The 26,505-nt window shown below is 38.2% G+C and overlaps 1 protein-coding gene and 1 pseudogene across 1 annotated transcript in view; both read right to left on the reverse strand.

Moving 5' to 3' along the window:
- Positions 1–26,505, reverse strand: part of Pcdh15 (protocadherin related 15) — a 600,282-nt gene that overhangs the window by 334,293 nt on the left and 239,484 nt on the right. The window contains exon 4 of the mRNA XM_041655402.1: positions 6,168–6,328. Within this exon, the coding sequence (XP_041511336.1) occupies positions 6,168–6,328 (161 nt within the window). The remainder of the gene's footprint in view (positions 1–6,167; positions 6,329–26,505) is intronic.
- On the reverse strand, positions 10,626–10,938 carry LOC121450480 (annotated as a pseudogene).

Below are 26,505 nucleotides of genomic sequence, written 5' to 3' on the forward strand. Positions count from 1 at the left end.
TTATGCAGCAACAGTGATCATTTCGTTCTTTATAGTGATTAGGGAATACTGACTGGTCTTATGATATATTTCAGTCTTTCAAAGACTCTTGAATTTCTTAATATATATATATATATATACTGATTTTTATTTCTGACTTGTGATTTTATAGTTTCTCCTGTTTAAGAAGCAAAAACCAAGCCAGGGGGTGGTGGCACACGCCTTTAATCCCAGCACTTGGGAAGCAGAGGCAGGCGGATCTCTGGGAGTTCGAGGCCAGCCTGGTCTACAAGAGCTAGTTCCAGGACAGGAGCCAAAAGCTACGGAGAAACCCTGTCTCGAAAATTAAAAAAAAAAAAAAGAAGCAAAAACCAAACTGAACACAAAGGAAAATAGAGAAAAAAAAGATTGCCAAATCAATGTTTGAAAATTAATGAAGAGTTCATATTCATTCAACCTCTTAACAAATGTTTTCTAATCAAATTCAAATATTTGGAGCTTGGTAATTTTTTATATTTTCCTATAAAACATTTATTAAAATAATTAGCCTATTTTAAAACTTTAAATTTTGAGATATTTTATTTACATTTAAATTTACTTTGTGCTCTACATAATCATGGTTCTACAAAGATGGAATCATGAATTGCTTCAGCGATCAGAGAGCACACGACTTGACTTAGACTTCTATCTCAAGAAAACATTTCCATTATTAGCAGCTTAAAAAGCAAGTTTAAGAAGAAGCACATTTGGCATGACCTTATCTCTCTTCTGTGTTATAGTTCATTCAGACAAATAACTGTTTAGTTGGTCTTCATATCAAAATTTGAAAAAAATCAATAAATACAGTCAACTTATGAACTGGGTATTCATTACAGAAGAAAGAAACTTGGACTCTTTCCCTCAAATTTATAAAAATACTCCAAATGAATAAAAGGTCTGAAGGTACAGTTTCTAAAGCTAACTGCTAAAATGAAAGAGGTTTGACATTGACCTTGAAGGCATTGGCATGGTGACTTCTTTTCATGATAATATTCCCCAAAGCAGAGGAAACAAAAGCAAAGTCTTACAAATGGGTATAGGATACATCAAGCAAGAAAATTTGATATTGCAAAGGAGAAAACCAACAGGGCAGTATAGGTTTCATTTATTAATAGAATAGGAGAAATTGCCAAGTAGTTACCCCAAAATGTTAATATCAGGATATATGAAGAATTCAAAAGATTCGATATGACAAAAGTCCAAAAAAACTCAACCAGAAATATGCAAAAATTATGAATAGACACATCTCAGAAGAAAGTTTAAATGGCCAAAAAAGTTTTGAAGAGGTGATAAATTCTGTCAGTTTAGTTATCATGGAAATGCAAGTCCAAGCCTCACTGAAGCTTCCTTCAACTAGAATCTCCCTGAAAAAGAATATAAAAGGTAACAAGTGCTACTGAGAATTGAAGAGGGACTGCTCACACCCTTTTGCTGGGGAGGCAAATTAACGCAAACAGTGTGGGAAAAGTGTGGAGCTTCCGGGAGCCTGGATCTAGCACAAGGCACAGCTATCCCCCTTCTGGATATTTATCAGAGGAAAGATGACCTCAACATATCAAAGAAAAGCCTATGCCTGCTGTGGAATTACACTCAGTATTCAAAGTAAAACTACTGATTTATACTCTGGGTGTTTATTACAGAGCAGTGGATAGAGAAAATGTGGTACATAGGCACAACAGAAACTCCTTAGACATGGAAGGAAATGACACTCTATCACACAGCAAAACTAAGGCCTTAAAGGACTTTATGGTGATGGAAATCAAGTTAGATAGGTGAAGAGACGAACTGGTGCTCTCTCAGATACGAATGTCCTAGATATAGTAGGTTGGAATTGAAGATAGTGAGTACCAATTGAAGAGAAGGATAGTGGTGGTGGGTGGGGGCTGGCAACAGAGGCTGGTGTTCAGGACCACAATTTAAATATTGTTCTTCCTATAAGTTGGTTTGTGTGTGTGTGAGTGTGTGAGTGTGTGTGTGTGTGCTTTTTACTTGGATTTGACATTAGAAATTGTATACATGTATTGAAATATCACACTAAAATTCACAAATGTGTGTATTTAAATATACAAGGAAAGCAAGGAAAACTGTTACTGTGGAGCTGGGAGGCATGGACATCAAAAGCTAGAATAACACGTGACAATAAAAAATACAAAGGCAGAGAAGAAGCTGATCTGTGGGGAAGAGGGTAAAGGATGCATAGAGAAAGACAGACAGCATCACAGGGGCCCAGACCAAGAAATATAGAAGCAGATATACAAAATGACTGGGACCAGGACCAGACTGGCTTCTTCTGGAAGTACAAGAGTTTTCTAAAAACATTGATCATGATCTTAATATTCATTATTGTTAATACTCACCTGTATCTACTTGTGTTTATTTGATGTTATTTTTCTGCTTTTTTGGTCAAAATATTGATTTTTCAAATCTTAGGAAAGTATTATAGTATGCCTAAAATACAGGAGATTTGTGTCCTCTAAAACATATCTCTAGCAGTTTTTTTTTTCTTTAATGCTTTGAATGAATGCAAAGCCAATGTCTGTAGCATGAAGCCTGGCAGTTGTTTCTAAAATCAAACATTATCATCAGGTCTGTCTGGATGTAAAAAGCATTCATATTGTTTATTATGGCTTATTATATTCATAATATGAATGAACCAAATTATTTGGCAATAACCTCAAGAATTAAATTTCTGAAAATACTCCATGTTTAACAGGAAAGCATAGTTTGGTTTTCATTCACAGTAACTACCTCCTTTATAATAGTGTGTGCTTTATCAGTATTTACAGTTTAGAAAGGGATATATTCTAAATTAATTAAAATTTAATATATGTGCATCTGTATTCACATATATTGTACATTATCATATTAAATGTCATCTCAATGTGATAAACAGGTACTCTAACTTTGTTCAAATGAGTTGTTACAGCTTTTTAGTAGAAACTGGTAGCAAGGAATATGGTTAAGAATAGCCACTGGTTAGTCTGACCCAAGACCTTCACCCTACACTGCCACTTCAGTCCCATGTGAGGACCAAAATTACAAGCTTTCTTGCCTTGTCTGAAGTAGGACCCTAACCCCTCACCACCCACGAACCCTCAAGGCCCAAACAGAAGCCACATTGCTGCATGTGTGAGTCCTTGCTGAGTCTCAGTTATCTCATTCTCTTTGTTGCTGCTGATATTAGATATGAAATCCCAAACATTCTACCACAAAACTTCTAGAGACAATCAAAAATTTTGGCTAAACCATATCATCATGATACATCAACTTACAAAAAACCTGTACCCTTTTTATATGTCAATAACAAACATTCTGCAAAAAAGGGTTCATGGGAACTCTTTCATCTAATAATAGCTTAACAACATATATATGAATAAACATAACTAATGAGGTGAAAAGCTTCTATGATAGAAACTTAAGTCTCTGAATACAGAGATTGAGGAAGAAGCAAGAAGTGTAGACTGACAGTTCTCATGAGTTGGTTGAATGTTGTGAAAATATGATCTTTCTACCAAAACGAATTTAAAGACTCAATGTGATAAAAAATCAATACATATAACTTTCTGCAAGGAAATAGGGAAAATATTTTAGAATTCATATGGAAGAACAAAAGACCCCACAGAAATATGCAATCCTGGGCAGAAAGAATGATTCCGGAACGATTACCACACCAAAGGACAAGCTATCTTACAAAATTATGGTGGTAAACACAACATGGTCCTATCACAAAACCAAAAACATGAAAAAATGAAATAAAAAAAAGAAAGACCAAAACATGAGTTCCCTTAACTATAGCCATCTCATGTTGGACAGAGATCTCAAACATACACACTGTAGGAAAGATAGCATCTTCAAACAGATTGTGGTGGGAAAACCTGGAAGTCCAGTTGTAGAAGAACAAAATTAAACGTATATCATTCACTGACACAGACATCATTTTCAAACAGATCAAAGACCCCCACTGTGAAACTTGACATGCTAATGCTTCCAGAAGAAAATACATGCACTACCCTGGAAGATATAGGAATAGGAAAAGAACTTTCCAAATAGGGCTCCATTTTATTCAGGAAATAAAAGTTACAAATTGATAAATAATGTCATTTATAAAGAAAGAAATAGAACAAAAAAATCAATCAAGTGAAAAACCCAGAAAATGCACCTATTCATCTGATGGAAGATTAATTTTAAAGAACTAATTTCAAGAGAACAAATAGCCCAATTTAAAAAATGCACTACAGATATCAATGGATAATTTTAACAAGAAGGAATAGAAATTGTTGAGAAATATCTGAAGGAGTTTCAGCATCTTTAGCAATTAGGGAAATGTACATTAACTGCAATGTCATCTTATGTGAGCCAAAATGGCTCAGATCAACAAGATAACTGATAATAAATGTCTGTGAGTATACAGGGAAAGGAGAGCTCTCATTCACTGTTGATGGGAGTACAAACTGGTTCAGCTACTGCAGAAATCAGTGTGTGTGTGTGTGTGTGTGTGTGTGTGTGTGTGTGGTCTCAATAAAGATAGGTCTATGTCACGAGCCATCAACTCCCCTGCTTGGCCAAATCATATCAGCATATAGGATGTTGAATCCCAATACAGAGGTACTTGCTGTGTTCACAATGGTTAGAAAATGAAAACTGCAGATGCCGTTGACAGAAATGGATAAAGAAACTGGTATACATTACAAGATTGAAGTCTATTAAATTGCAAAGAAAATGAAAGCATGAAGTTTGCAGGAAAATAGATGGAACTAGAAATATTATACTGTAAAATAGCCCAGACCCAGAAAACAAAGACCGCATGGTCTCTCTTAAGTGTGGATCTTAGCTCTGTATCTTTAAATGTGCATCTATAACATGAAGACATCTCAGAAGTCAGGACATAGAAAGAGTTAGAGGGGAGAAGGAGCTATGGGCAGAGGGGACAAGGGATGTAGTAGGAATCAAGGGCTATGAATAGGGAAAGGAAGAATATGGGGTGGAGTTTAACTGGGGAGAGTGAGGAGGGAGAGATAAATAATGCTAAGGAAGTTTGAAATTCCACAGTGATACACATCAGTTTATATCTACTAATGGAACGGAAGCCCTGATTGATTCCACAAACTGCCTGTCAGTAGGGCTGTGGGAATGTCTTAGCACAGGTGGGTGTGTAGTCAGACTGCAGACAGAAAGACTTCTGCTGTGATAAGTGCAGCCCTAAAAGCAGTGCCGCAGGCAAGGGGGTAATTCCCAAGAATCCGAGAGCCAAAGATCCTACAGGAAACAGTGAACCTAGTTAAAGGCAAGTAGAGAGAGCTATTACAGACGGCGTGTGGCATCCATGTCGGATGAAGGGGTCAGGTACTCAGCATCCTGCTGGGATATGGGGTCGTGAAGCTACAGAGCAATGACCAACAGCTCTGCTTTAGTTGCATCCTCAGCGCTTGGAATTTTGCACTCTGAGGTGGGAACGCTTCTCTACACTGCTTCAGTTACCCCAGGATCCTGTGGACTCCCCTCTTTTCTTTGTTCCCAAGAAATAGGGGGACACTTGTGCTTGAGATGGGACACCGATCTTTTCAATACTTTGTCTATTCTTTCAGAATTGATGGATTGAACAACTTTAGTAGTTTAGCTGTTCTTTATGAAATGCTTCTGCCTCCCTGTCTGATAATGGCCGAAAAAGAATGTTGCCCAGGCTCTGGCTTGCCTTTGGGTTTTTGGCACTCATATGAACATAGGTCCAGCCTCCTCCTTCCAGTTCTAACTGTGCTGGTTAAATGAGATGGCACACACTCACTTCTAACCTTGCCCCAAGTCAAAAGCCAAATAGCACCCTCACTTTCACACTGTTGGGAAAAAGATTTGGGATCTGTGTGATAGACCTCCTGGGTCAAAGTTCCTACTTCTTTATTCTTTGTAGCCCGTTCTTTTGTGGAGTGCTAGGACAAAATTCTTGAGTATTAAACTGGTTCCCTCAGACACAGATGCCTCCTTCCCTTCTCATTCTTATCGCAAGGAGTTATATTTTCTGTTGCTCTCATGTCCAATAAATAAAATCTAATTATATGAATAACATTTGCTATTATATAGGTAGTGCATGTAGACATTTAAATGATACTAAAGCTATAGCACAGGGACAGAGAAAAAAAAATAAAGCCACTGACGTCTCTGTCCAGAACTCTTCCGGTACTGTTCAGGAAAAGCATCTGTTTAACAGGGTCCAACAACACCCAGTAGTCCACGTTGTCCTTTAAAGAGAGCTCTATGGTGGGATCTGGTCCTCCAGCAGTCCCCTTAATCAGCATGTTGTCCACCAGAATTGTACCTGCAAACCAAACACAGCTATTTACAACCACGCTTTACTCAAAAGCCTTCTTTAGCAAGGATTATGCTTTTAAACCCTACCGCCTCACACGTTTCTGCCAAGGCAGAGCACATTCAATATCGCACCGAGCATCCCAAAGCTGCAAATATCTATCTTCATTATGTTATTTGTCAGTAGTGTTTGGGGAAGATGCAGGCAGGGGGTGGGGAGGATTCCAGACCCTTGCAAAGTGCCTCCTTGTCTCTCTTTAGCAGCACTGAATCTCCCCCGTCCCCGTCCATCACTTCTCTCAGGATTTATCACTGAATTTTTTTTATCCTGAACAAAGGAAAGAAGCGTAACCGCAGAGCAGGATACAAATTCCACTCCGTGAGACTTCTGATATGAAAAGAAAGAACTTGAAAATGAGAGAGGAGGAGGGGGCGAGATGGTAAAGGAGCAGCAAGATCCCACAGTGAGAGGTGCATCTTGTTCTTACATGTCAGAGCAGATTCGGGAAGCACAAATCTTAATGCTACCTCGTCGACACACAGCGGTAACCGCTCATCTCTGAGATAGGTCTGGAGCGCTCAACTGTAGTGACAGACTCTCGTGATTTTATATTTTAATGCTTGGTTTCTCCGTCTCCTTCTTTTTAAAAGGCAGTTCTTGAATAAATATGGAAACGAGAGTGTGCTTCTAACATTTCTTCTCTGAAAAAAGACCTCATGTGCTTTACAGATTGAAAGCGAACAGCAGGGATGCAGCTCAATTTTGTTTTTCCCCACACAGTAATGATCTCCCTGCCAATCAAGAGTGGATTATGGCTCAGAGTGGTCACTATCTGAGCTATCACATTGCATGAACAGCATATAAAAAAATGTGAATATAAAGATGAGCTCTTCTAAACACTAGAAGACAATGGAAATATACAGATATTGCCTGTCCTTGCCTTAGGACAGAACACACATCTTACATAACCCACAAATATGAACCTGGGCTTGAGAAACAAAATGTCAGATCTATCAGTCACCTATTTAAATGTTTTTTTAATCTGCCTAGGAAACTCTGAAAGGAACTGCCTTTCTTTGTAAGTGAACCGCTTTTGTTAATGCCCGTATTCTTCACACCTTCCTAAATTCTAGATGTTATCTTCTTTTTGTTTCTTCTGCAGAATTGTCACGATAACCAGACAGGAATGTCTACCCTAAACTGTATGTTTATCATTGAAGCACTTTTCTGTTTTTGCATCTGCACACCAACAAGAGTTGGAATAAGCCTGAAAGATGCTCTCACGCACTGAGAAGGATGGCCAGCTGTCTCTTTCGGCCTCCAACACTGCAGTGTGTGCTTCTGCTTTGAAAAGCAGGTGCTGGTCTTTTGTCTTTTAACAGATGTATTTAGTTTATTTTTTTCTTAAAAATAAATATCCGTTTATTCTTTTTTTTCAGCCACCCTTGTGTGTTTGCTAACATAATTAAATGTATGAGACAATATCTTGAGGACAGAATGGCATTCTTTTCTTTTTGTCTTTACCATTGCCAATTCAGGGTTGGACAATGTTTTTTTTTTTTTTTTGGGTTAACTTGTTTTTTATACTTAGCATTTTCTATTATTGAAAATAGATTTTATACAATATATTCTGAATTATAGTTTTTTCTCGCCTCTTTCCAGAACCTCCTCACATCACCTCTCTCATCCAAACTCAAACCATTCTCTCTCTCCTTAGGAAACAAACAGGCATGTAAGAACAATAATAGACTAAAATACAACAAAAAACAAACAAACAAACAAACTCGAATAGGACTATGCAAGCAAGCAAAAGGAAAAGGGCCAAAAAGAAAGCTCAAGAAACACAAGCAGATGCAGACATATACATGTTCACACACATGGGAACTCCATAAAAACACAGACTGGACACCATAATACATAGTCCAAAGACCTGAAAGGTCAGCAGCAAACAACAACAACAACAACGTCCTTTCAAAGCATTGTGAGACAAATACTTTCCAAAAGTGCTATTGAGTTCATTTTGTGTTGGCCACCTGCTACTTAACATGGGACCTGCCTTTAAGAGTGTTCTGTAAACCCAGTGAGACTCTACCAAAGCAAACTAATTTTCCATTTGCAGCAGTTATCCTTTGGAGAAAGCTTCTGGGGTAGTTATGGGAGCATGTGTTCACTTCCATTCTCATCGCTGCAACCCATCTGACTCAGAACCTTGCAGCTCCAGTGCATGCTGCTGCAGTCTCTATGAGCCCTGCTGTGTTTACAATGTCTTATTTCCTTGGTATCATCCATCCCCTCCAGCTGTTACATGGTTTCTTCCTCCTCCTCTGCAGGGTCCCCTGAGCCCTGAGAGGAGGGATTTGATGGAGACAACCCATTTTGGATGGAATCTTCCATGGTCTTTCACTTCCTGCATGTTGTCCTGCTGAGGGTCTCTGTATTTGTTCCCATCATGTAGGAGAAAGCTTTTCTAATGATGGCTGAGCAAGACACTGGTGAGTATAGCAGAATATCATTAGGAGTCATTAATCTCTACATTCCTTTAACAGACCAATAGTGTTTGGTTTTCCCCTAAGTCCCCCACCTATTCAGTATCAGGTGCTGGGATACCCAAGAAGTGCTAGGGATGGACTGACTCCATTGCATGGTGTGGTCCTGAAATCTGATAAGATATTGGTTGGTTACTCCGACAAGCTTTGTGCCACCATTGCACCAGCCTATCTTGCAGGTAGCTCACCATTGTAGATTTTTCCTATGTTAGCTTACAAAGTACGATAACTATTAATCAGTAGGGATGAAGGCTCTAGGTAGGTACCAGCTCAACTCCTTTATGCTCAATGAATTGTGGAGGTTTTGTCTTCAGCAACAAGGCCTTATTATCTGTTTGTGGAGAGAAACCAAAAGCTTTGGCAATAGCCTGGATTGTTTAGGGATTACCATGGGACCCCTTTGACCAGCATCTATTAGATGGAACTCATTCTAGAAGTGGAGGCTTCCTTTGGTGACAAGAGATGTTTGGGACAGGGACACATAATATGCATGCATGTATGTAATACAGAGACAGTATGTTTAGAAGTATGGCTCACAACCAGATATCCCCCGTTCATTTGCGAGTCATTGTATTTCCTTAAGTAAATGGTTGTAATGCAAATGGATCACTCTCTAAAAATACCGAGGAAGCCTCAGGATGGAGGGGAGGACCTTTGTGTTTCTAATTAACCTAATTTTATGAAGCTTAAAAAGTATATTGTGCAGAGAGGAAATAATGGAGTGACTGGGCTCATTCCAAACTCTAATATATACATTGCATAGAGCCTCCCAGATGATGCCACGATCAATTAATTACCCAAAGGTCTCCAACCACTATGATTCCCTTCAGCTTCCCCAGTAATATTTCCCCAGTTTTACCCCTTGGAAAAATGGTATACTGCAAACTCACAGAATCTTTTGCTTTCTCTCGCATGTTATTCTACGAGAAAAACAAAACAAAGAAACAGGGAGTGGATTTCAAGATCATCAGACTAAAACAAGACTGCTCTTATGCACAAACCTTTTGTCCTATATCTTTCTGGGATGCTCACAGAAATCATCTTTCATCTGGCTTTCTTTCTTTCTTCTTGGTTTAGAGACAAGTTCTATAGCATATCTGCATAACACAAAGTCTTGTCGGAGGAAGTATACCTGTTTCTAGCAACTTCATTAAAAAAGTTTTAATAGAATATTAGTTGAATTGTGATTTAAACATTAGGAGGCTGTTAGCAGCCTGCCATTCTTTCTAAAGATGAATAATGATGCCTCCCCATTAAAAAGTAGCTAAATGAAAACTCATATATAAAAGCATAATGCTTTGCAAAATTATGCTTTTGCTGAAATTCAAATCATTTATATATCATAAAAGAGCAAAAATCATGACAAAATGGAATACTTCACTAAAATGTACATATTTTTAGGGAATAATACATTTTTATACTTATTTTTACTTTATGTTACTTAATAGATAGTGGGCCAAGCATTTTGTAAAATTCCATGTACAAAAGTTTAGAAATAGAGAATCACCTCCGGAAGCCAGTGAGCATTGTGGATGGTTGAGCAGTTGAAATCAGCATGGCAGTGAAGAATGAGGACGAACCCCATGGAGCTGAGTCCATGGAGCAGCAGTGCTGCCTCCTCTTGCTAGGGGACAGCTCCATTCAGAGAAGCTGAAGCATCCTTCAATTGAGCAATCTATTCAGTAGTCACTGTGAGGCCTACCTCTTGCTTTTTTTTTTTTTTTTTTCCACAGCAACGTTTATTGAGAACGGGGAGGGGGTCAATCCTTCTTGGCCACCGCCTTCCTCATGGCGGCCAGCACGTTGCTCAGCTCCTCCTGCTTCCTCTTGGCGCGTTTGTGCGTGTCCACCCGCTTCTTGACGAACCTGAGCACGCGCTTGTCCTTGGACATTTTGAGCAGCTCCGTGGCGCGCCACTCTCGTAGGGCGCGAAGCCGCACACCTCCCGGATCATGTGCCGCACGAACTTGGTGTGCTTTGCCTGCGCCGCCGGCTGTGCCTTGGCTGGCTTACGTTCTTCGTCACCATGTGGCCCTTGTTGAGGCCCACGGCCATGGGGTAGCGCAGGGCCATGGCTGCTCCTCTCAGACGGCGGCTGTGACAGGAAGGATGGCGCCGCGCAGAACCCTGGGATATCTCTACTTTTTGTATGTACGGTGCCCTTGTGTGGCTAGAGCCTGTCACTTGCCTGTAACAGGAAGCTGGTGAGGAAGTGATGGGAAGATAGTTCCCATGGAGGTGTTTACAGAGCATGTGCTACATGAGCTTTGAGTGACTACCTCAGTGAGTTTCTCTCTTTGCCTGATGACTTTGATAGACCAGCTTAGGCACATGGGGGCACACATAGGGCCAGGAGCTGTGTGGAGCTATTAGGAACTATACGTGGCCCGCAACTGATTGCAATCAAGTCACTGAAGAATATACAGCTAAAACCACAAAGAATAAGTAGTTTCCAGTGATCTGAGTAAGCTTGGCTGCTTTCTTAATCCTATGTTGCTAACAACTCTTCCATCACAGTCCTAGCAGGCTGAGTAGTGAAGCACCCATGGAATTATAGATGTTTAAATGGAATTATAGATTATTGTTTAAAGCCACTAAGTTTTGAAACCATCATTGTGTAGTAATAGATAGTATAGGTTTTAAAGACAAAGGTCTATGTTAAAAATCTTGGCTCCAGATAATACTAACTCTGTGAGGTTTAGTAAATTTCCCAGATTCTTATAATTTCCCAGATTCAACAATACGGTTGTTATGATACCTGAACATTATGAGTCAAGTTACATAGCTATTCATTAATACTTTTCATCTATGCCATGGGCATTGCATAGAGATTTAAGCTTACAAAGGAGTTATTATTTTTCATTAAATTATGAGTATCATGAATGCTATTTTTACAGAGAGATGTAATATTTTTAAATCTGAGATAAAAGTATGAAATTTAGGCTGAAGAGATGGACCAGCAGTTAAAAATGCTCTGTAATCATGAAAACCACAATTCAGATCCCAGAATCTACCCAGCAACTGGGGGGTTCTTGCATGCCCTCTGCTCTAGCCTTCTATCTCAAAGGAATGGAGACAAGAGGAGTATTGTAACTTGATGGTTTCAAGCCCAACCAAATGTGTGTGTGTATATATATACATACACACTCTCTGGGTTCTGCTAGAAATACTTCCTCAGAGAATGTGCATAGAGTGACAGATGACACCACATGCCATCTCTTGTCCTCCAAATGTCACTAACTCACACATGTACCTACACTCACAAAGACGTAATGAAACAGAGGGTCAAAGGTACATGGATGATAGAGATAGATAGATAGATAGATAGATAGATAGATAATGTGTATCAAAACACAGGAAAATGGCCACATCTATGCAAAAGACTAAACAAAAACAGAAAACAGAGACAGCTTATTTTTAATTACTGTTGAGAATCTGTCACAAGGCAAAGGGTATTCTTTGCTGGTCAAAAAGAAATGCTAACAACCTAACAACCTAGCAAGCAATGGAGGTCATATTACTGAGGTCAAATGAGGTTAGGGTTTGTTGACTGGATCAGGTGGAACAGGTGATAAGGCTAAAAGACCACATAATCACCAGCACTTCCAATTAGCAGACAGAAAAGTGAGAAAGGCTCACACCTTCCTAACCCTGCAAGACTATCATTTTTAGACCATCACACTGATGCCATCTGAAATTAAATAACTGACATTATCAAAACAGATGATTCGCAAAGGCACTAGAAATGTGGCTACAAGACAAGCCTTCTCTTGCTTTCATCTTTCCTAATCTGATAAAGAATGTAGAACTTAGTCTGTTCCAGAGGGAAAGTGAGGAAAGGGGGGCCAGGAAGGCAGGAGACCTAGAGGAGAGAGAGGAGATTCGCTTGGTCGTTTGCCCTCCTCCCATTTCTTTCCCTTGAGGCTGCAGTAAAGACTAAGGTGAGATGAGGTCTTCAGGGGCCATCCCCTCGAAGCCCTCCTGCTGCTCACCAAGCATGTTTGTTCCTCTTCTCTGCTTCTATTCCTCATGTCCCCCAAACCACAGGTTTTGACAGGCTCCCAAGTATGGGACACAGTCAACTCATACATAATTTGTGGACTTCTTCAGCATATTTAATATCAGAAAAGGCTATAGAAATGCTGGTGAGTTGATCTGCTGTGAGCATAGCTTCTAATGACTTCAATTCTTTCCTATAATTTTGAATTTCTGTTTGGAGTCAAACTGTGTTTATATTGTAAACAGCTTAATGGGACACATTATACTCTCTGTTTTCTGATGGTTTCAGATTTAATGAAGCATTTCATATGTACTTAAAATACTTTATAACAAGATATACAGTATTTTAAATATATAATATCATAGATGAATTTGTAGGAAAAAAGCAATGTGATTTTGTTTCTAATAATTATCAGTGATTGTAGCTCTAAAATTAAATCCATTTCCTCACCTCTAAATCTATTCAAAAACTCAACAAAAGGCACAAGGTTCTTGTAACTACACTAAATGACAATTAGAAAAAACATCACATAGAGAGGTTTTATTTCACAGGTAAGTTTCTTCTACAAACCAGTCCTTGAAGGACTTATTAAATAAATTGTGTGCGTTTTCTACTTGATTTCTAAGTATCCACATATTAGAAAAGTCAACTGCCATCTTTTTAAATCACAGTATCTACCCTGGGAAAATCAATATGCTGAAGTTTGACCAGTAAAGAATAATAGAGTATAATAATAAAGAAGAACAAAAATTTAGCTAGATGTCACAGAAGTTGCTGGCCAAGTCAAACAAACTGAATTCAATGAACTCTCTAATGACAAGTGAAGTTAACTCTCTAAGCCTTTGTGAATTTTCCATACTAAAGAAAAGTACCAGGTTAAAATCAAAGTAAGTTGAATATCTTTCTTTTAAATATTTTAAAAAAATATTTTTCATTTGGTCTTTAAACCCCAGGTAAGCAGTGTGAAGTTCTAATGTAGGTTCAGAAAACTTTATAGTTTTTACTATGCAAACTTCCATTTTCTTAGATAACCCATCCACTAATTATTTTATTCTTTATTATGCTCTGACACATAAGGAAGTTTTCTTAATTTTGTATTGGGATGGTTCGTTTTCAGTGTGGAGACTATAACTGATTTTGTATAGTCTTGATTTTGTAATCGACTTTGCTCAACTATTTCTTTGTTCTAGCAGTGGGCATATTTAATCAAGATTTTCTACATATATACTATATTTTAGAGAGGAAGCTTATTTAACTTTATAGAATACCAGCAGAGAATTTACAGAGTCTTTTAAACAACTTTTAAAATCTTCGTTCAACAATAATTCATTATTATTGAAAACACTACCAGAAAGTAATTGTCTATTTTTCTGTAAATATATTTCTATCACCAAAAATAAAGCAGTGATAGCTAGTTTATTTAGCTGCTCCTAACACTCAAAAAGAAAAATATTTGTTTAAAATATAGGTAAAGGATATAAGGATATAAATAGACACCTCTCCAAAGAAGGTTCATTATCAACCAAAAATGACTATGAAAAATTCTGGAACTTTATACTCAGTAAGGAAAATCAAGCCAGAACTACCATGAATTCCCTCTCCTACCTATGAGAATAGGTATCAACACCACACCCAAAGCACAGAAGGACAAAATGTGAATCACTGCTTAGAATGTGGTACTTGGGCTGAGGAGATGGCTCAAGACTCTTCTGTAGTAGAAACATAATGATCTGAGTTCAAGTTCCCAGAAAGCATGGACCAACCTGGGGATGGCAGCATGTGTGACCTGTAGCCTTAGAATTTGGGAGCCAGACAGAGGAGGATGGTTGAGGTTTCCTGGCCTGTTGATAGGGCAGAACGTAGGCGGGGAGAGCTAGGATGTATGCTGGAAAGAAGAGGCAGAGGGAGAAGCCAAGGATCCTCCACCTGAGACAGACACTGGTGAGAATCTTGCCAGTAAGACACAGCCATTTGGAGATACACAGATTAATGAAGATGGGTTAAATTAAGATGTAAGAGTTAGCCAATAAAAAACTAGAGCCTAATGGGTCAAGCAGTGATTTACTTAATATAGTTTATGTGTGATTATTTTGGTTCTGGGTGGCTGGGACAAACAAACAGCCTCCTCCTACACCCACCATCTTCACTCGACAAAAGTAGCAGTCTAAAGGAGACTGGGAGTGGAAAGCTAGTTGGCCCTGTGGTTTGGAACATTTTGATTTCCACTTTACCTCACCTGCTGCTTAGCTGAACATTCAGGGGACAGAGGCAGCCAGGTCTGCTTCAGCAAAACCATCTCACTGAATATGAATTATTTCTTGCTGAGACACTGTGGTCAACTTTTCCAAGGGAAATTTCTTAATTCCTATTGAGATCAGGACACCATTCCATCACAGCCTCCTCTACTACCTTGCCCATGTCTTGGATAATGCTATAAGCAATGGAGATCCTCATGGATGTTAGATGCTTCTCCCAACAATGTGTTTGCTAAACTCCGTTGCTATGCATGACTCCTGGTCAGGCTGGAAGAGTATGATAAAGAGTGGCTTATCAGGCTATGCATAAACATGAGTCTACTCCACATTTCAATTGCCCTGAAGCTTTCAAGTTCTCTAACTTGGTGCTTCTGGACTGTAATGTGTCTATGACTCACTAGGGATCTTGTTAGAGCGACAAGCTCTGACTTTGTAAATACAACTCTGGCCTCTAGTTGATGGTGCTCATTCTCTATAAATCTTGATTTGTGGAATCATACCTTTTAGCCCTTTTTCCCTTGAAATGTCATCCCGGACAGAGGCCTCAGGTTCATACATAAACTTACTAGAAATGTTTATCTGTGGCTTTTTTTTATGTCACACTATGCCTGAATTAGAACCTCAGAGAAAGGGGCTCAGGCACTTGACTTAACAAGTCAACCACATGTTTCTGATGCTCCGTTGAGAACCTGAATTTGCAATAAGCTGGAAAGAATGGAAAATTTTGAACTCTTCAACTGTAGGAAGCAACGAAGAACTCAGAGTAGTCCAGCAGTCTATTAATACCACCTTTGACAGTGTAGCCTACGTATTCAACATATTCCATAACGAATCCAAGTAAATAGACTCAGGGAAATGATTAAGCATGATCAAGTTTAAAATCATGAGCTGGTAAAGAAATTACCCATGTTCAGTGAGTATGGGACTATTAATTATAAACATCACAGTCTAGGTAATTAGTAGAAAGAGAGTCTACCTTCATGGTCAGAGAGGTACATGAGATTTAGAGGTTCAAGTGTGACTATATCATTCTCATCTGTTTTAATGTCTCGCTTGTTCCTGGTCGTGTTTTCATTGCCTTTGTTTCTAGGTTAAAAGAAAAGAAAGGGCTGGGGATGCATGTGGTCCTAAATCTGTCAAACATTTACCAATGCTCAAAGATGTAGGGCTCCTTCAAAGCTGTCAGGGAGACATACAGGTTCCCCATGGATATTCTTGTTGTAATTCATAGATGTTAATTTCACCATTTTTTTTTGCTATGTAGATTTTCTAGAATTGCAATATGACCATAATTACTACTGTTGTCATGGTGATTAAATGCTTCAGCCACTTGAGCGTCCAATGTTCTACACCTGCACTTCATCTTACACTACTGCGGGTGCTAATTTGGGTAATTGTGATGTTATGCTTGGCATGGATTAGCCACATGCCATGTAGATCACCCACCTTGAAGAGAAGAGCATATCTCCAGCTTTTCAAATGTATGCGCAATGCAATCCAAACATTTTATTATGAGGTTTATTTATTTATTTATTTTTGTCTCTTGGAGACAAGTCAAAGTACCAATTACAGTATCAGTGTGTCAGCAAGAAAATGTCAACTGCCAATCCTTGAAGTCAGTGTGGGGTCAGCACAGGAACACTTAACAGGGTGGAGCAAGGGAAATTACACATGATACAGACATGCACTGGTACAGCAAGGAACACAGAAGGGAAATGTTATGAAAATAAACAAAAAAAATGAACATAACAGAATCACAAACAACATCTCACAATGACAGCCACTGTGAGAAGCTTTCACTTGCGGAGAAATTTTAATTCCACTACTGTAGGAACAAGCTTTTGTATGATACTGAGCCACCAATCACTCAGTTCTACTCTCAGTCTCCAGCTAAGATGAGCACCATTTCACAGCTGAGCATTCCCTCCTCATACAGCTCCTCTCACTTCCCGAGCATCTCACCTTCTGGCTGACTTCTTTCTCATCTATGTTCCTTTCTAATCTCCTTGCTCAAACTTTCTAGTTTCCATGGCATAATCTCTATCATCCTTCCTTCCCATTGTCTTATGAGTCCTATGTATGCAGTTGACTCATGATACCTTAACATGCAATCACCATCTACACTGCTTTCCTACTCAAGAACTCACCCCCTGATCTCCACAGCACCACTCATGGACATCATGTGACTGAAACCGAGCACTGACTAGAAGGAGCCAGGCGGAGGGTCTTTCCATACATTTTTCTTGTTATTTTTCTTTCATCAGTTTAAGTGATCTCCATTTTACCAGTGTTAAGTTTATTATTTATCATTATCCAATCCCTATCACACCTCTTACCCATTTATTAGAAAAGAATATATCTTAAATATAACCAGGACTGGATAAATTTAAAAATTGTCTTAACAGCTTGGCCTGTGCCAATTCTCTCATGGTTATTGCAGTAAATCCCCAGATGGTCTTCATGCTGCAGACTCTACTCTGCCTTAGTCTATTTTCAACACACCTGCTAAAATTATCCTTCAGAAATATGCCAGCTCAAAATTCTCTAATGGCTTCTAATGCCCCAGAAAATAGAAGCTAAATCCTTGCACTGCTCCTAAATATCTAACACGATTTTGTCCTTTCAGTCTCTTGAAGGCTGCTATTTTTTAAATCACACCAGCTACCTTCTCTACTTAGCCTGCTTGCCTTGTGCCCCATACCTAACTCTTTTCTTGCTGCCAGGCCTCTATGAGATCATCTCACTCACGGCTTCTCTCACCACGCTACTGATTTATACAAAATACTGTTCACATTTCTCCAACGTCTATTTTTCTACTCCATCTAGTAAATATTTCATGGATTAATGAAAAATAGAGTGTTATTATATAGTAGGTTTTTAAATTAAATTTAAAAACACTTTGAAACTTTGGGCTGGAGATACGCTTGTTATTGGTGGTTATTAGGCTTAGATTTATAGCATATTCCACTAGAAATGGGTAAATAGTTTTCATAGCATTAATTTCACAATTTGATACATAGGTTCAGATTAAGGTGAAATTTATTATTATGAAAGAATTTTGTAAATATTGCTTTCATATGCTCATTAAAATATTAGAATGTTGATATAATTAGTCAAATCTACTTGAAGGTTTATTCTTATAACTGTCTACCGGTTAGTTGGAAATAATGAACAATTGAGAGAAGTTCATATATCACCTACACATTCCCTAATTATCTTATTTATAAAAGAAACAATAGGAACAAAGTAAATACACAAGACTTTACGTTTGTTATTCTCAGGATAAGTGTATTTTATTAAAGAAAGATCTCGGTATCTCAAAGAACCATAATACACATGACAGAAGTTGCGTACTAATTTTTACATTGTTAAATACTATTTCATTATTGGTATTTGTGCCATTTGATGGTAATACATCTTATATTATATTGAATTGTAATTACTTTCTTCACCTACTGTCTTCTGATAATGCTTGAGAAATGTGAACGTTCTTGAGGACTGGTTCATTACCACCTCTCTGACCTTTGCCTTTCAATCAGTACATACTCACACCACCTCTCCTCTATCTTCACAATGGGGAAAGTCAACGTGAACTCTAATATCAACACTACTGCTCTCGTTCCATCCAATCCTTAAGACTACACTCACATTACAGATCGAGAGCATGGTATGTTGACCGGAAACACAAGAAAACCTACTCAGAAATATGTCCCCACACATGAACATGTAGAAGCAGGAATGTGAAGACAGATTGAGAGGAGATGAAATATCCCAACAAAGGTTAGATTTGCTTTCACAGCACAGAACGTTTACACAATAGCAATGTCAGCTTGAATGTGATGAACAGGACTCCACTTTCCCATCAACAGCGAATATTCACAGGCATAGTGCTAATGTCACAAACGATTTGACTAGGCTGAGAGAATTTTTCCTAAGGAAGGGAGGAAGCATTTGTGCGAAAATAAAGACATCTTTTATTTTTCCCTTAAGGATTTACCAACTTAATAAAAATGTTATTCACTTCCTGTGAACAATTTCATATGTTTGTACAATTCACAATGCTAGTAGAAAGGAAAAGAGAGCATAGCACCCTAAGGTGCTTCCCTCACCCCCATGTCTTTCCACAAAGGAATGACCCATCTGTCAAGAACCATGATAGGAACTAGAAATGCTTCCACCTCAAACAAAGTATGGGAAAGGGAAGTGAGTGATAACATTTTTTATCATCAATATGTGATTAAAATTTCAATACAGCTTTTAAGATCTGAGCATTATGTTTAACAATATAAGTTGCTGTTTTCTTGGTTATGTGTTTTGTTTTTTAAAGTACTTTAGGTACAAGAATTTGGCAAATCTCCTTTACGCTTGACTTAGAAGCTTTCTATTATCAGCCTAGGTCCATGCAAACTGTCAGCAAACTCTTCCCTGATCTCCTTAGCTCTCTGAAAGGTGAGAGTCCATTTACTAGGTTGTTGAATGGGCTGTTCAACCACCTCTTCCGTAGCTATGCTATGGGAATTCCTGAAATTCTTGTCATCTTTACTATTGATTTTCTCATTCTGTGGCAAAAGCAACTTGCAGAAGGTTTATTTGGCTCAAGGTTTGAAGGGTACAATTCATCCCGACAGGGGAGACAAAGCAGCAGATTATATGGCACCCATAGTCACATGGCACCTATGGCCACATGGCACCCACAGTCACAAAGCAGGGAGAAGAATGAATTTCCTTTTTTCTTTGTTTATTCTGTCTGCTATACCAGTGGTGAGAAGGTGTCACCCATATTGAGGAGGGGTTCTTACGTCATACTCCCAGGAAGGACACTCACAGATTTACGGAAAGCCATTTATCTCTTTAATACCCCAGGCATTTTGTTTCCTATGAAACCAAGTCTTCCTCTTGTCAACCTGTCATATACAACACACCTGCACTACTGTATTGAATGCTAAGGCTCTCATCCTTAGTGAAGATTCTAAAGCAACCCACTAGGAGAAAATACCACCAAGTTCTTAGCACACACTAATACATTTAAAAAGGGACAGGTTAAAAGTTTAATGGCCACTATGAAAGGTAATGAAATGGCAATAACTAAATAAAGTTGGAGATAAAACTTGAATATCATATTTGAAAGAAAATTTTAAGAGGAAAAATTCAAAGAAATGCATACGCTTATTTCATCCTTCGTTTCCCCCATTTACAGCCTTTTCAAAAGATGCTGGAGAGTCTCCACTAACCCTTTAAAACAATCTGCATTTCATTTTCAAAAGGTTGCAGGCTGTTTTCTGTCTACCATGTCTGAACCACCTCAGGATCTCTTTCCTTATTCCACTCTACTTCATAGTCTTACTACAGAAAGGTCCTTTGTTTGGAGAGAAGACGTTTCTATGGTCTGATTCTGAATGCCATTGCATGCAACCTGAGAGCCTTGATTGGCCATGGAGATTCATCTCTACCTTGCTATGTGGGCTCTACGGTTGTTCTAGAATGTGCTTTAGTACATTCCATATAGTTTCCAATTATATTGGGACAAAATAATGTTTTCTGTGTTCTATGATAGGGTAAACTATGGGAAGAAAAGAAAATGAGGAAGTAGGTGGAGAAAGAAAGAATAAAGAAAAGTGATGATAATGTATGAGAAACTAAATCCAGAACTTGGGTCCAAGAAAACTGTGCAATTAATCTCAGCTCCAGTTCACAGTTACAATAAATGAAGATACTCTAAAGAGGCTTAAGTTAGTCTGGAGGTGCAGATAGAGGGTAGAGTGGCTGCCTGGCATGAATAATGCTCCGGGTTTGAATGAGCAAACCACCACCAACAATAAATAATAAAGGTTGAAACGGGTAATGGTTCTGTGTTAATTTCAGCAAGAGTAGAAACTGGTAAAGCAGGGGCTGAGATACACTAGGATTAAACTACACAAAAATTTATGGTTGCATGCCACAGCAAGTCATAAATGGTTATATTAAATATATAAACATCTTAGAAAACATGCATAAGTAAGAAAAATAAACTAATGCTAAATTGTTAATATCTTCCTTTTCTACATGTGTGTACCCGTTATATACATATACATTTTAAGGTATGGTTATATACAGTATAATTCTATATAATATATTTTCCTGTATTATAATGAAGTAAATTTTGCTCCATATTAGGACGTGTCTTAAGTACTTTGAATGTATACGGTGCATTGCAGCACACAAGTGCTAACTATGTGGTTCTAAGCATTAATGAGTCATCACATGAAGCTATGAGAGTCAAGAGGCAGGAGGTGTTTTAAGGATTTTCATAGCTCTAAGCCAGTAAAGGTGATTTCCCCAAAGCCTGAGGACCTAAGTTTTGTTGATCTGCCTCTGATCACAACTTAAAAGTTGTCTTCTGATGTCCATGTGCTCACAAGTAAGTTCTGCTAATGGAAGGAAACTAAACAACAGATAAAGGATGTTTTATTTCATTTGTGGATTCCGAATTTGTGTGTGTGTGTGGTGTATGCATGTGAGAAAGAGAGAGAAAGAGAGAGAAAGAGAGAGAGAGAGAAAGTACATATTAAAAGAAGAATTGCCAGCTACCAAGCCATCCTGAGACTTGAGGATGAGAGTTTAACGATGGGGAGAGAAAGACTATTGGAATCTATATTCATTGAAGCAGAGTGGGGTGGGGGCTGAGAGGATAGAAATGGGCCACCAAGAAATGGACAGGGAACCTCAGTGAGTGTGCATGACAGCAAAGTACAATGATATATATGTTCAAAAATACCTTAGTGGAACCTATCATTGCATGACAACTCTAAAAAATAATTTAAAATAAAAGAAAAAGATGCAAGACTCTATGTGTTCCCTGTATTTACCTAGAGGGGGCACACATGTACTGACATGGTTTACCTCATATTCTTCTCAACTAAGAAGGTGAATCACTGACCACAGCTTGAGGGACCTGTGTGCAATCCTCCCTGATGTCCTGGTCCCTGGCTGTCACCTGCCATCTGTGTGTTTTGTCTTCAGGTTATCATTGCTGCTTGCAAAGTCAGACAATTTATTCTTGTGCAAGACATTACACAAACTGGCTTCAAACTCACCTCTTTGAGAACTATTCATTCCCTGCGTGTCTCCTGTGTATAAATGGCATGGTCCCCTTAATTCAACTCTGATAATCTTCTCTTAGATTCTTTATTTTTTTTCCTTACAGGGGTTCGGTATGACAAAGAGCGCATGAGGATTGTAGACCAGCACTCAACCTATATACAGCAGACCTATTAGCATTTCCAGGCAGAGAGATCAAAGGTAATGACCCAGGGCCCCCACTTCACTGTCTTTTGGCCCTTCAATTACAGCCTTTTGAAATCAGTTACACAGCTAAATGGTGGCATGACACAGGGAAAGGGCCATGATTTCATTCCAGAGTTTAATGTGCTAACAAAGGGAATGGAAGGCAAAAGCCCGCACTGATATATATGTCATGTCAAGCAGAGGTGTGACCCAATCAAACACAAGCATCGAGGAACTCAGCTGCCACCATGAACGGGCCAGAGTTCAAGTGATAACTGTTGATTGGGAAGGGATTTGAGAATACCAGGATGGAAATGATGCTTCTCTCTTCCAGTATGTTATTTCCAAATGAGTAGAAAATGTCCAGATAATATTAGAATTCATATCTGAGTTGATTTTGCCTTGTTTCTTACCATTTATATTTTAATGCATTGTGTAATACTGCATCTAACTGAGGATTTCTCTCCAACCGCTTCTGGCTCACGCTGAAAAGTCAACTGAACATTGCAAGTGCAATGTGCGCTCATGTCCTGAACTTCAGGAAAACGTCTTGCCTGCAGGCTCTAACCTCCTCTGGATTTTCTTTGCAAAACTTCATACCAAAAACAATGTCTCTGATTTTTGAAGATAAATATTCTCTCAGTCTCTTTCCAGTTTTATAATTCAGGAATGCCTTTCTCACAAACTGGACAGCCATCAGTTTGAGTGACCAGAAAGACAATTTCTTTGCTATCTGTGAGTTTGTTTAGAAGGGGTGAAAACTATTTCCACAAGCAGTGATGAATAGACACAGATGGTTTAATCACATGGACCGACCTCATCCAAATACCTCCCAGCACTTTCCTATGAATTACTTCGGCCTAGAAAATTTCTCTTGTCTGTTGTTTCCAAAGGCGTGAGCGGTTTCTTTCCATTACAGAAATAGCCTTAAGTAATGACTTCCTTGCCTGTTTAATTTGTTCATTGAAATTATTTTTGAAAGAACTTTATTTAATCCAGTTGTGTTTTTGAAAAAGAGTTTAATTTTAACGTATTGTCATTTTATAAAAAAAAATGATTAAATACACAGAAATTAAATGGAATACAAACACATGCTATAAATGATATCACATGTATTCAAGTAGACACTTATCAACAAAACTTCTAAAATTGTGACAGTTTTGAATGGCTCTCATTCTTCTGCATGTACTAAATAATCCCCCAAGTATATTGACTTGAAAGTATTGATGCAAGCTAGAAATTTGTTATTGCTAAGATTTTTAGATATTTTCAAATTAACACAGTCTACTTGAAATCCATTGTTCTATTTGCTGTCCCTTCAAAGGGTAATCTCAAATTGTTTCCTCTGCTACAAATGCTCCACTGAGGTCAGATTGAATTCAGAAAATTGATTTGTTTAATATCTTAATTGGCTACAAATGTGTTTTTGTCATTACTAAAAACAACTTTATTTTTAGTAAAAATAATATTTAGCCTAATTGAGGTAAAAGTTAGATAGCAAGATTTTGAAAGTAATTTCACAAATATTACACTTATGCCCATATATGGTTTGAAATTGGGAATAAAAGAATCTGAGAAGCAAGGTACATAAAGACTCAAAGATCAGAATTGTATTTTTTTTTCAGAATTGTATTTAATACAGAGAAAATTTTTAAAAAAATATAGGTTCTGCTGAAATCAAACAAAATAATCCTTATTTTAAAAATTATAAAATTAAAACAGTTCAGATGATTTACTTCCAAGGTCTTTCCTGGATTATAGAATGTTGTAATGAATATTGCACGTGCCACGGTGTATGTAGTCATGCCTACCTTTTCAACGCGTGGGTGTGAATATTCAAAGCGTGCTGGGAAATCTGTGATATCAAACTTCAGTCTGAAGAGTAGCTGATGAGAATTCTGGAGTGTGAATGAGAGTGACTACCACTCACTGGGCAATGCCAATTCTAGCAACTGCTTAATGAGATAAAAAGATTCAAAACAGGAAAACACAATCCGGGAAAGTGAAAATGCCAGAGGCAAAGCAAGGAAAGTAAGCATCAGGTTACCAGAGGCAACAGAACAGAAATTAAATACACTGCCATGAGAGACACCAAGCCAGTGAGAACCTGGCCACCAGAGGCAGCAGGAAAAAGGAAAACAGCATCTGATTATGGCAGGCACTAGGTTAGTGAGCATTTTGGTCGTTAGAGGGGCACCAGCAGAGTCCGTTTCTCAAGTTGGATGATAGGAACCTCAGGAGTATCTGAGGGGAGCTGTGTGGGTTCGAGTTCAGAAGGAACATACTGGCATCTCAGACTGGACAGTATGAAAGAGCAGAATTTAGATGAAGGGATTTGTGCAGGAGATCCAATGATGCTCGGAGGACATAAATGCTTTAAGCTCCCAGTGAGTTGTTGTTGTTGTTGTAGTTGTTGTTGTTGTTTTTAATTTTTTATGGCAGCAGACAGTGGCCATGCCAGAGAACAATAAAGAAGAGCACTGTTTCTGGCCCATGAGGGTCAACAAGTATAGTGAGGAATGCTCTCCATGAGAGACAGGTGGTAGAGTTGCCCAGCTGACTATGTGGATAGAGTTCCGTTAGTTAAGAACCTGTGAATACCAAGTATCCAAAGACGTTAGTCTTTGAAAATTCTGCCAAAGCAGCCAGTGATTTAACCTCAGGAATTTATTGTTCCAGACCAGAAGACACAGCAATATGATTTTTTTCCTTCCTCTATTTCTCTCATGTCCATCAAGACAGTGTCAGCAGATTGAAAAGAAAAAGAAAAAGAAAAAGAAAAAAGCAGAGTAAATTGTCAAACCTCAGACACTGATTCAGTGCTGGATTTCAGGGAAGTCCTAGAGAGCTGACACTCTTTAGTATGCATAAGGATCAGTAAAAAGTAGGTTCCATCACTAGTGAAGGAAGAGAGAGAAAGAGAGAGAGAGAGAGAGAGAGAGAGAGAGAGAGAGAGAACAAGCAATCCAAAAGCAAAAGCTTCCAGTCCCATGTTCTTTTCTGTGGGCTGCCACCAGAAGGTGTGGTTCAGATTTAAGGAGTGGTCTTCTGATCTCAAAGGATCTGAGAAACATAATCCCTCACAGGAGTGCCTTGGTTTTCAGTTGATCACAGTTGTGGTGGGGCTGACAACCAAGACTATCATTATTAATACAATGGATGAATGGTATCACAGGGGCCAAATAAGTACCTGCTAAGCCTTGTAATCCCAACGTGTTTATGCCAAAGAAAGAGATTAAACTAAGCATGTTAAATTAAAAGCAGTGGGCAGAAAATTGAGGGAAAAAAATGCCAGAGCAAGGACTGATAAAAATCTTCAAATGGAATGGATGCTGATTTGGCAAATAATGTGCAACATGGGACATTTTTAACAAGAAACTTTAGGATTAGAAGTGTTACTGAACAGTACACTTGTGTGTTTCAGCAATAAACACACAAACAAAGCTACTTTCACTGACTTTTAAATTTATTTTTCAATATGATAACCATAACCATTTCATTAAAAATTCATTACCAACTGCTAATTATTGGATATTCAAATTTCCATCATGTATGCAATATATTTACAAATGATTGTTCTAGTCATCATTAATAATCATACTTAATGTGAAATACAGTTGTATTAGGCTATTAATATCTACTAGACATTAATATTTTGACTCAAAGATACTCTCTCATTTTACTCACTAAAAATGCAATAGTATAATATATAATATTTACACAGTAAAATTAAAAAAAATTCTTTTTTGTTAATTATTTTTAATTCTTATGATAAAGAATGAGTTATAAAAGAACAACAATAAAACAGCTTTGAATTTAGATTTCTCCCAGGTATCTTCCCACAAAAAATATGAATCTGCAACAATATGGGATAAAAGACAGAAAGAGAGGGCATAGAGGGAGAGTTTTCTATGATACAAAGGTAAGTAGAATTTTCAATTTCTTTTTATAGGTCATACATTTTTTTTAAATTTTTAATTATTTATGTATTTGTTTATTAAAGATTTCTGCCTCCTCCCCGCCACCGCCTCCCATTTTCCTCCCCCTCCCCCATCAAGTCTCCCTCCCTGTCAGCCCAAAGAGCAATCAGGGTTCCCTGCCCTGTGGGAAGTCCAAGGACCA

This window comes from Microtus oregoni, unplaced genomic scaffold (genome assembly GCF_018167655.1).
Source record: "Microtus oregoni isolate MIOR12 unplaced genomic scaffold, Mior012 000007F_ref0000211, whole genome shotgun sequence".
In the NCBI taxonomy this organism is placed as follows: domain Eukaryota; kingdom Metazoa; phylum Chordata; class Mammalia; order Rodentia; family Cricetidae; genus Microtus; species Microtus oregoni.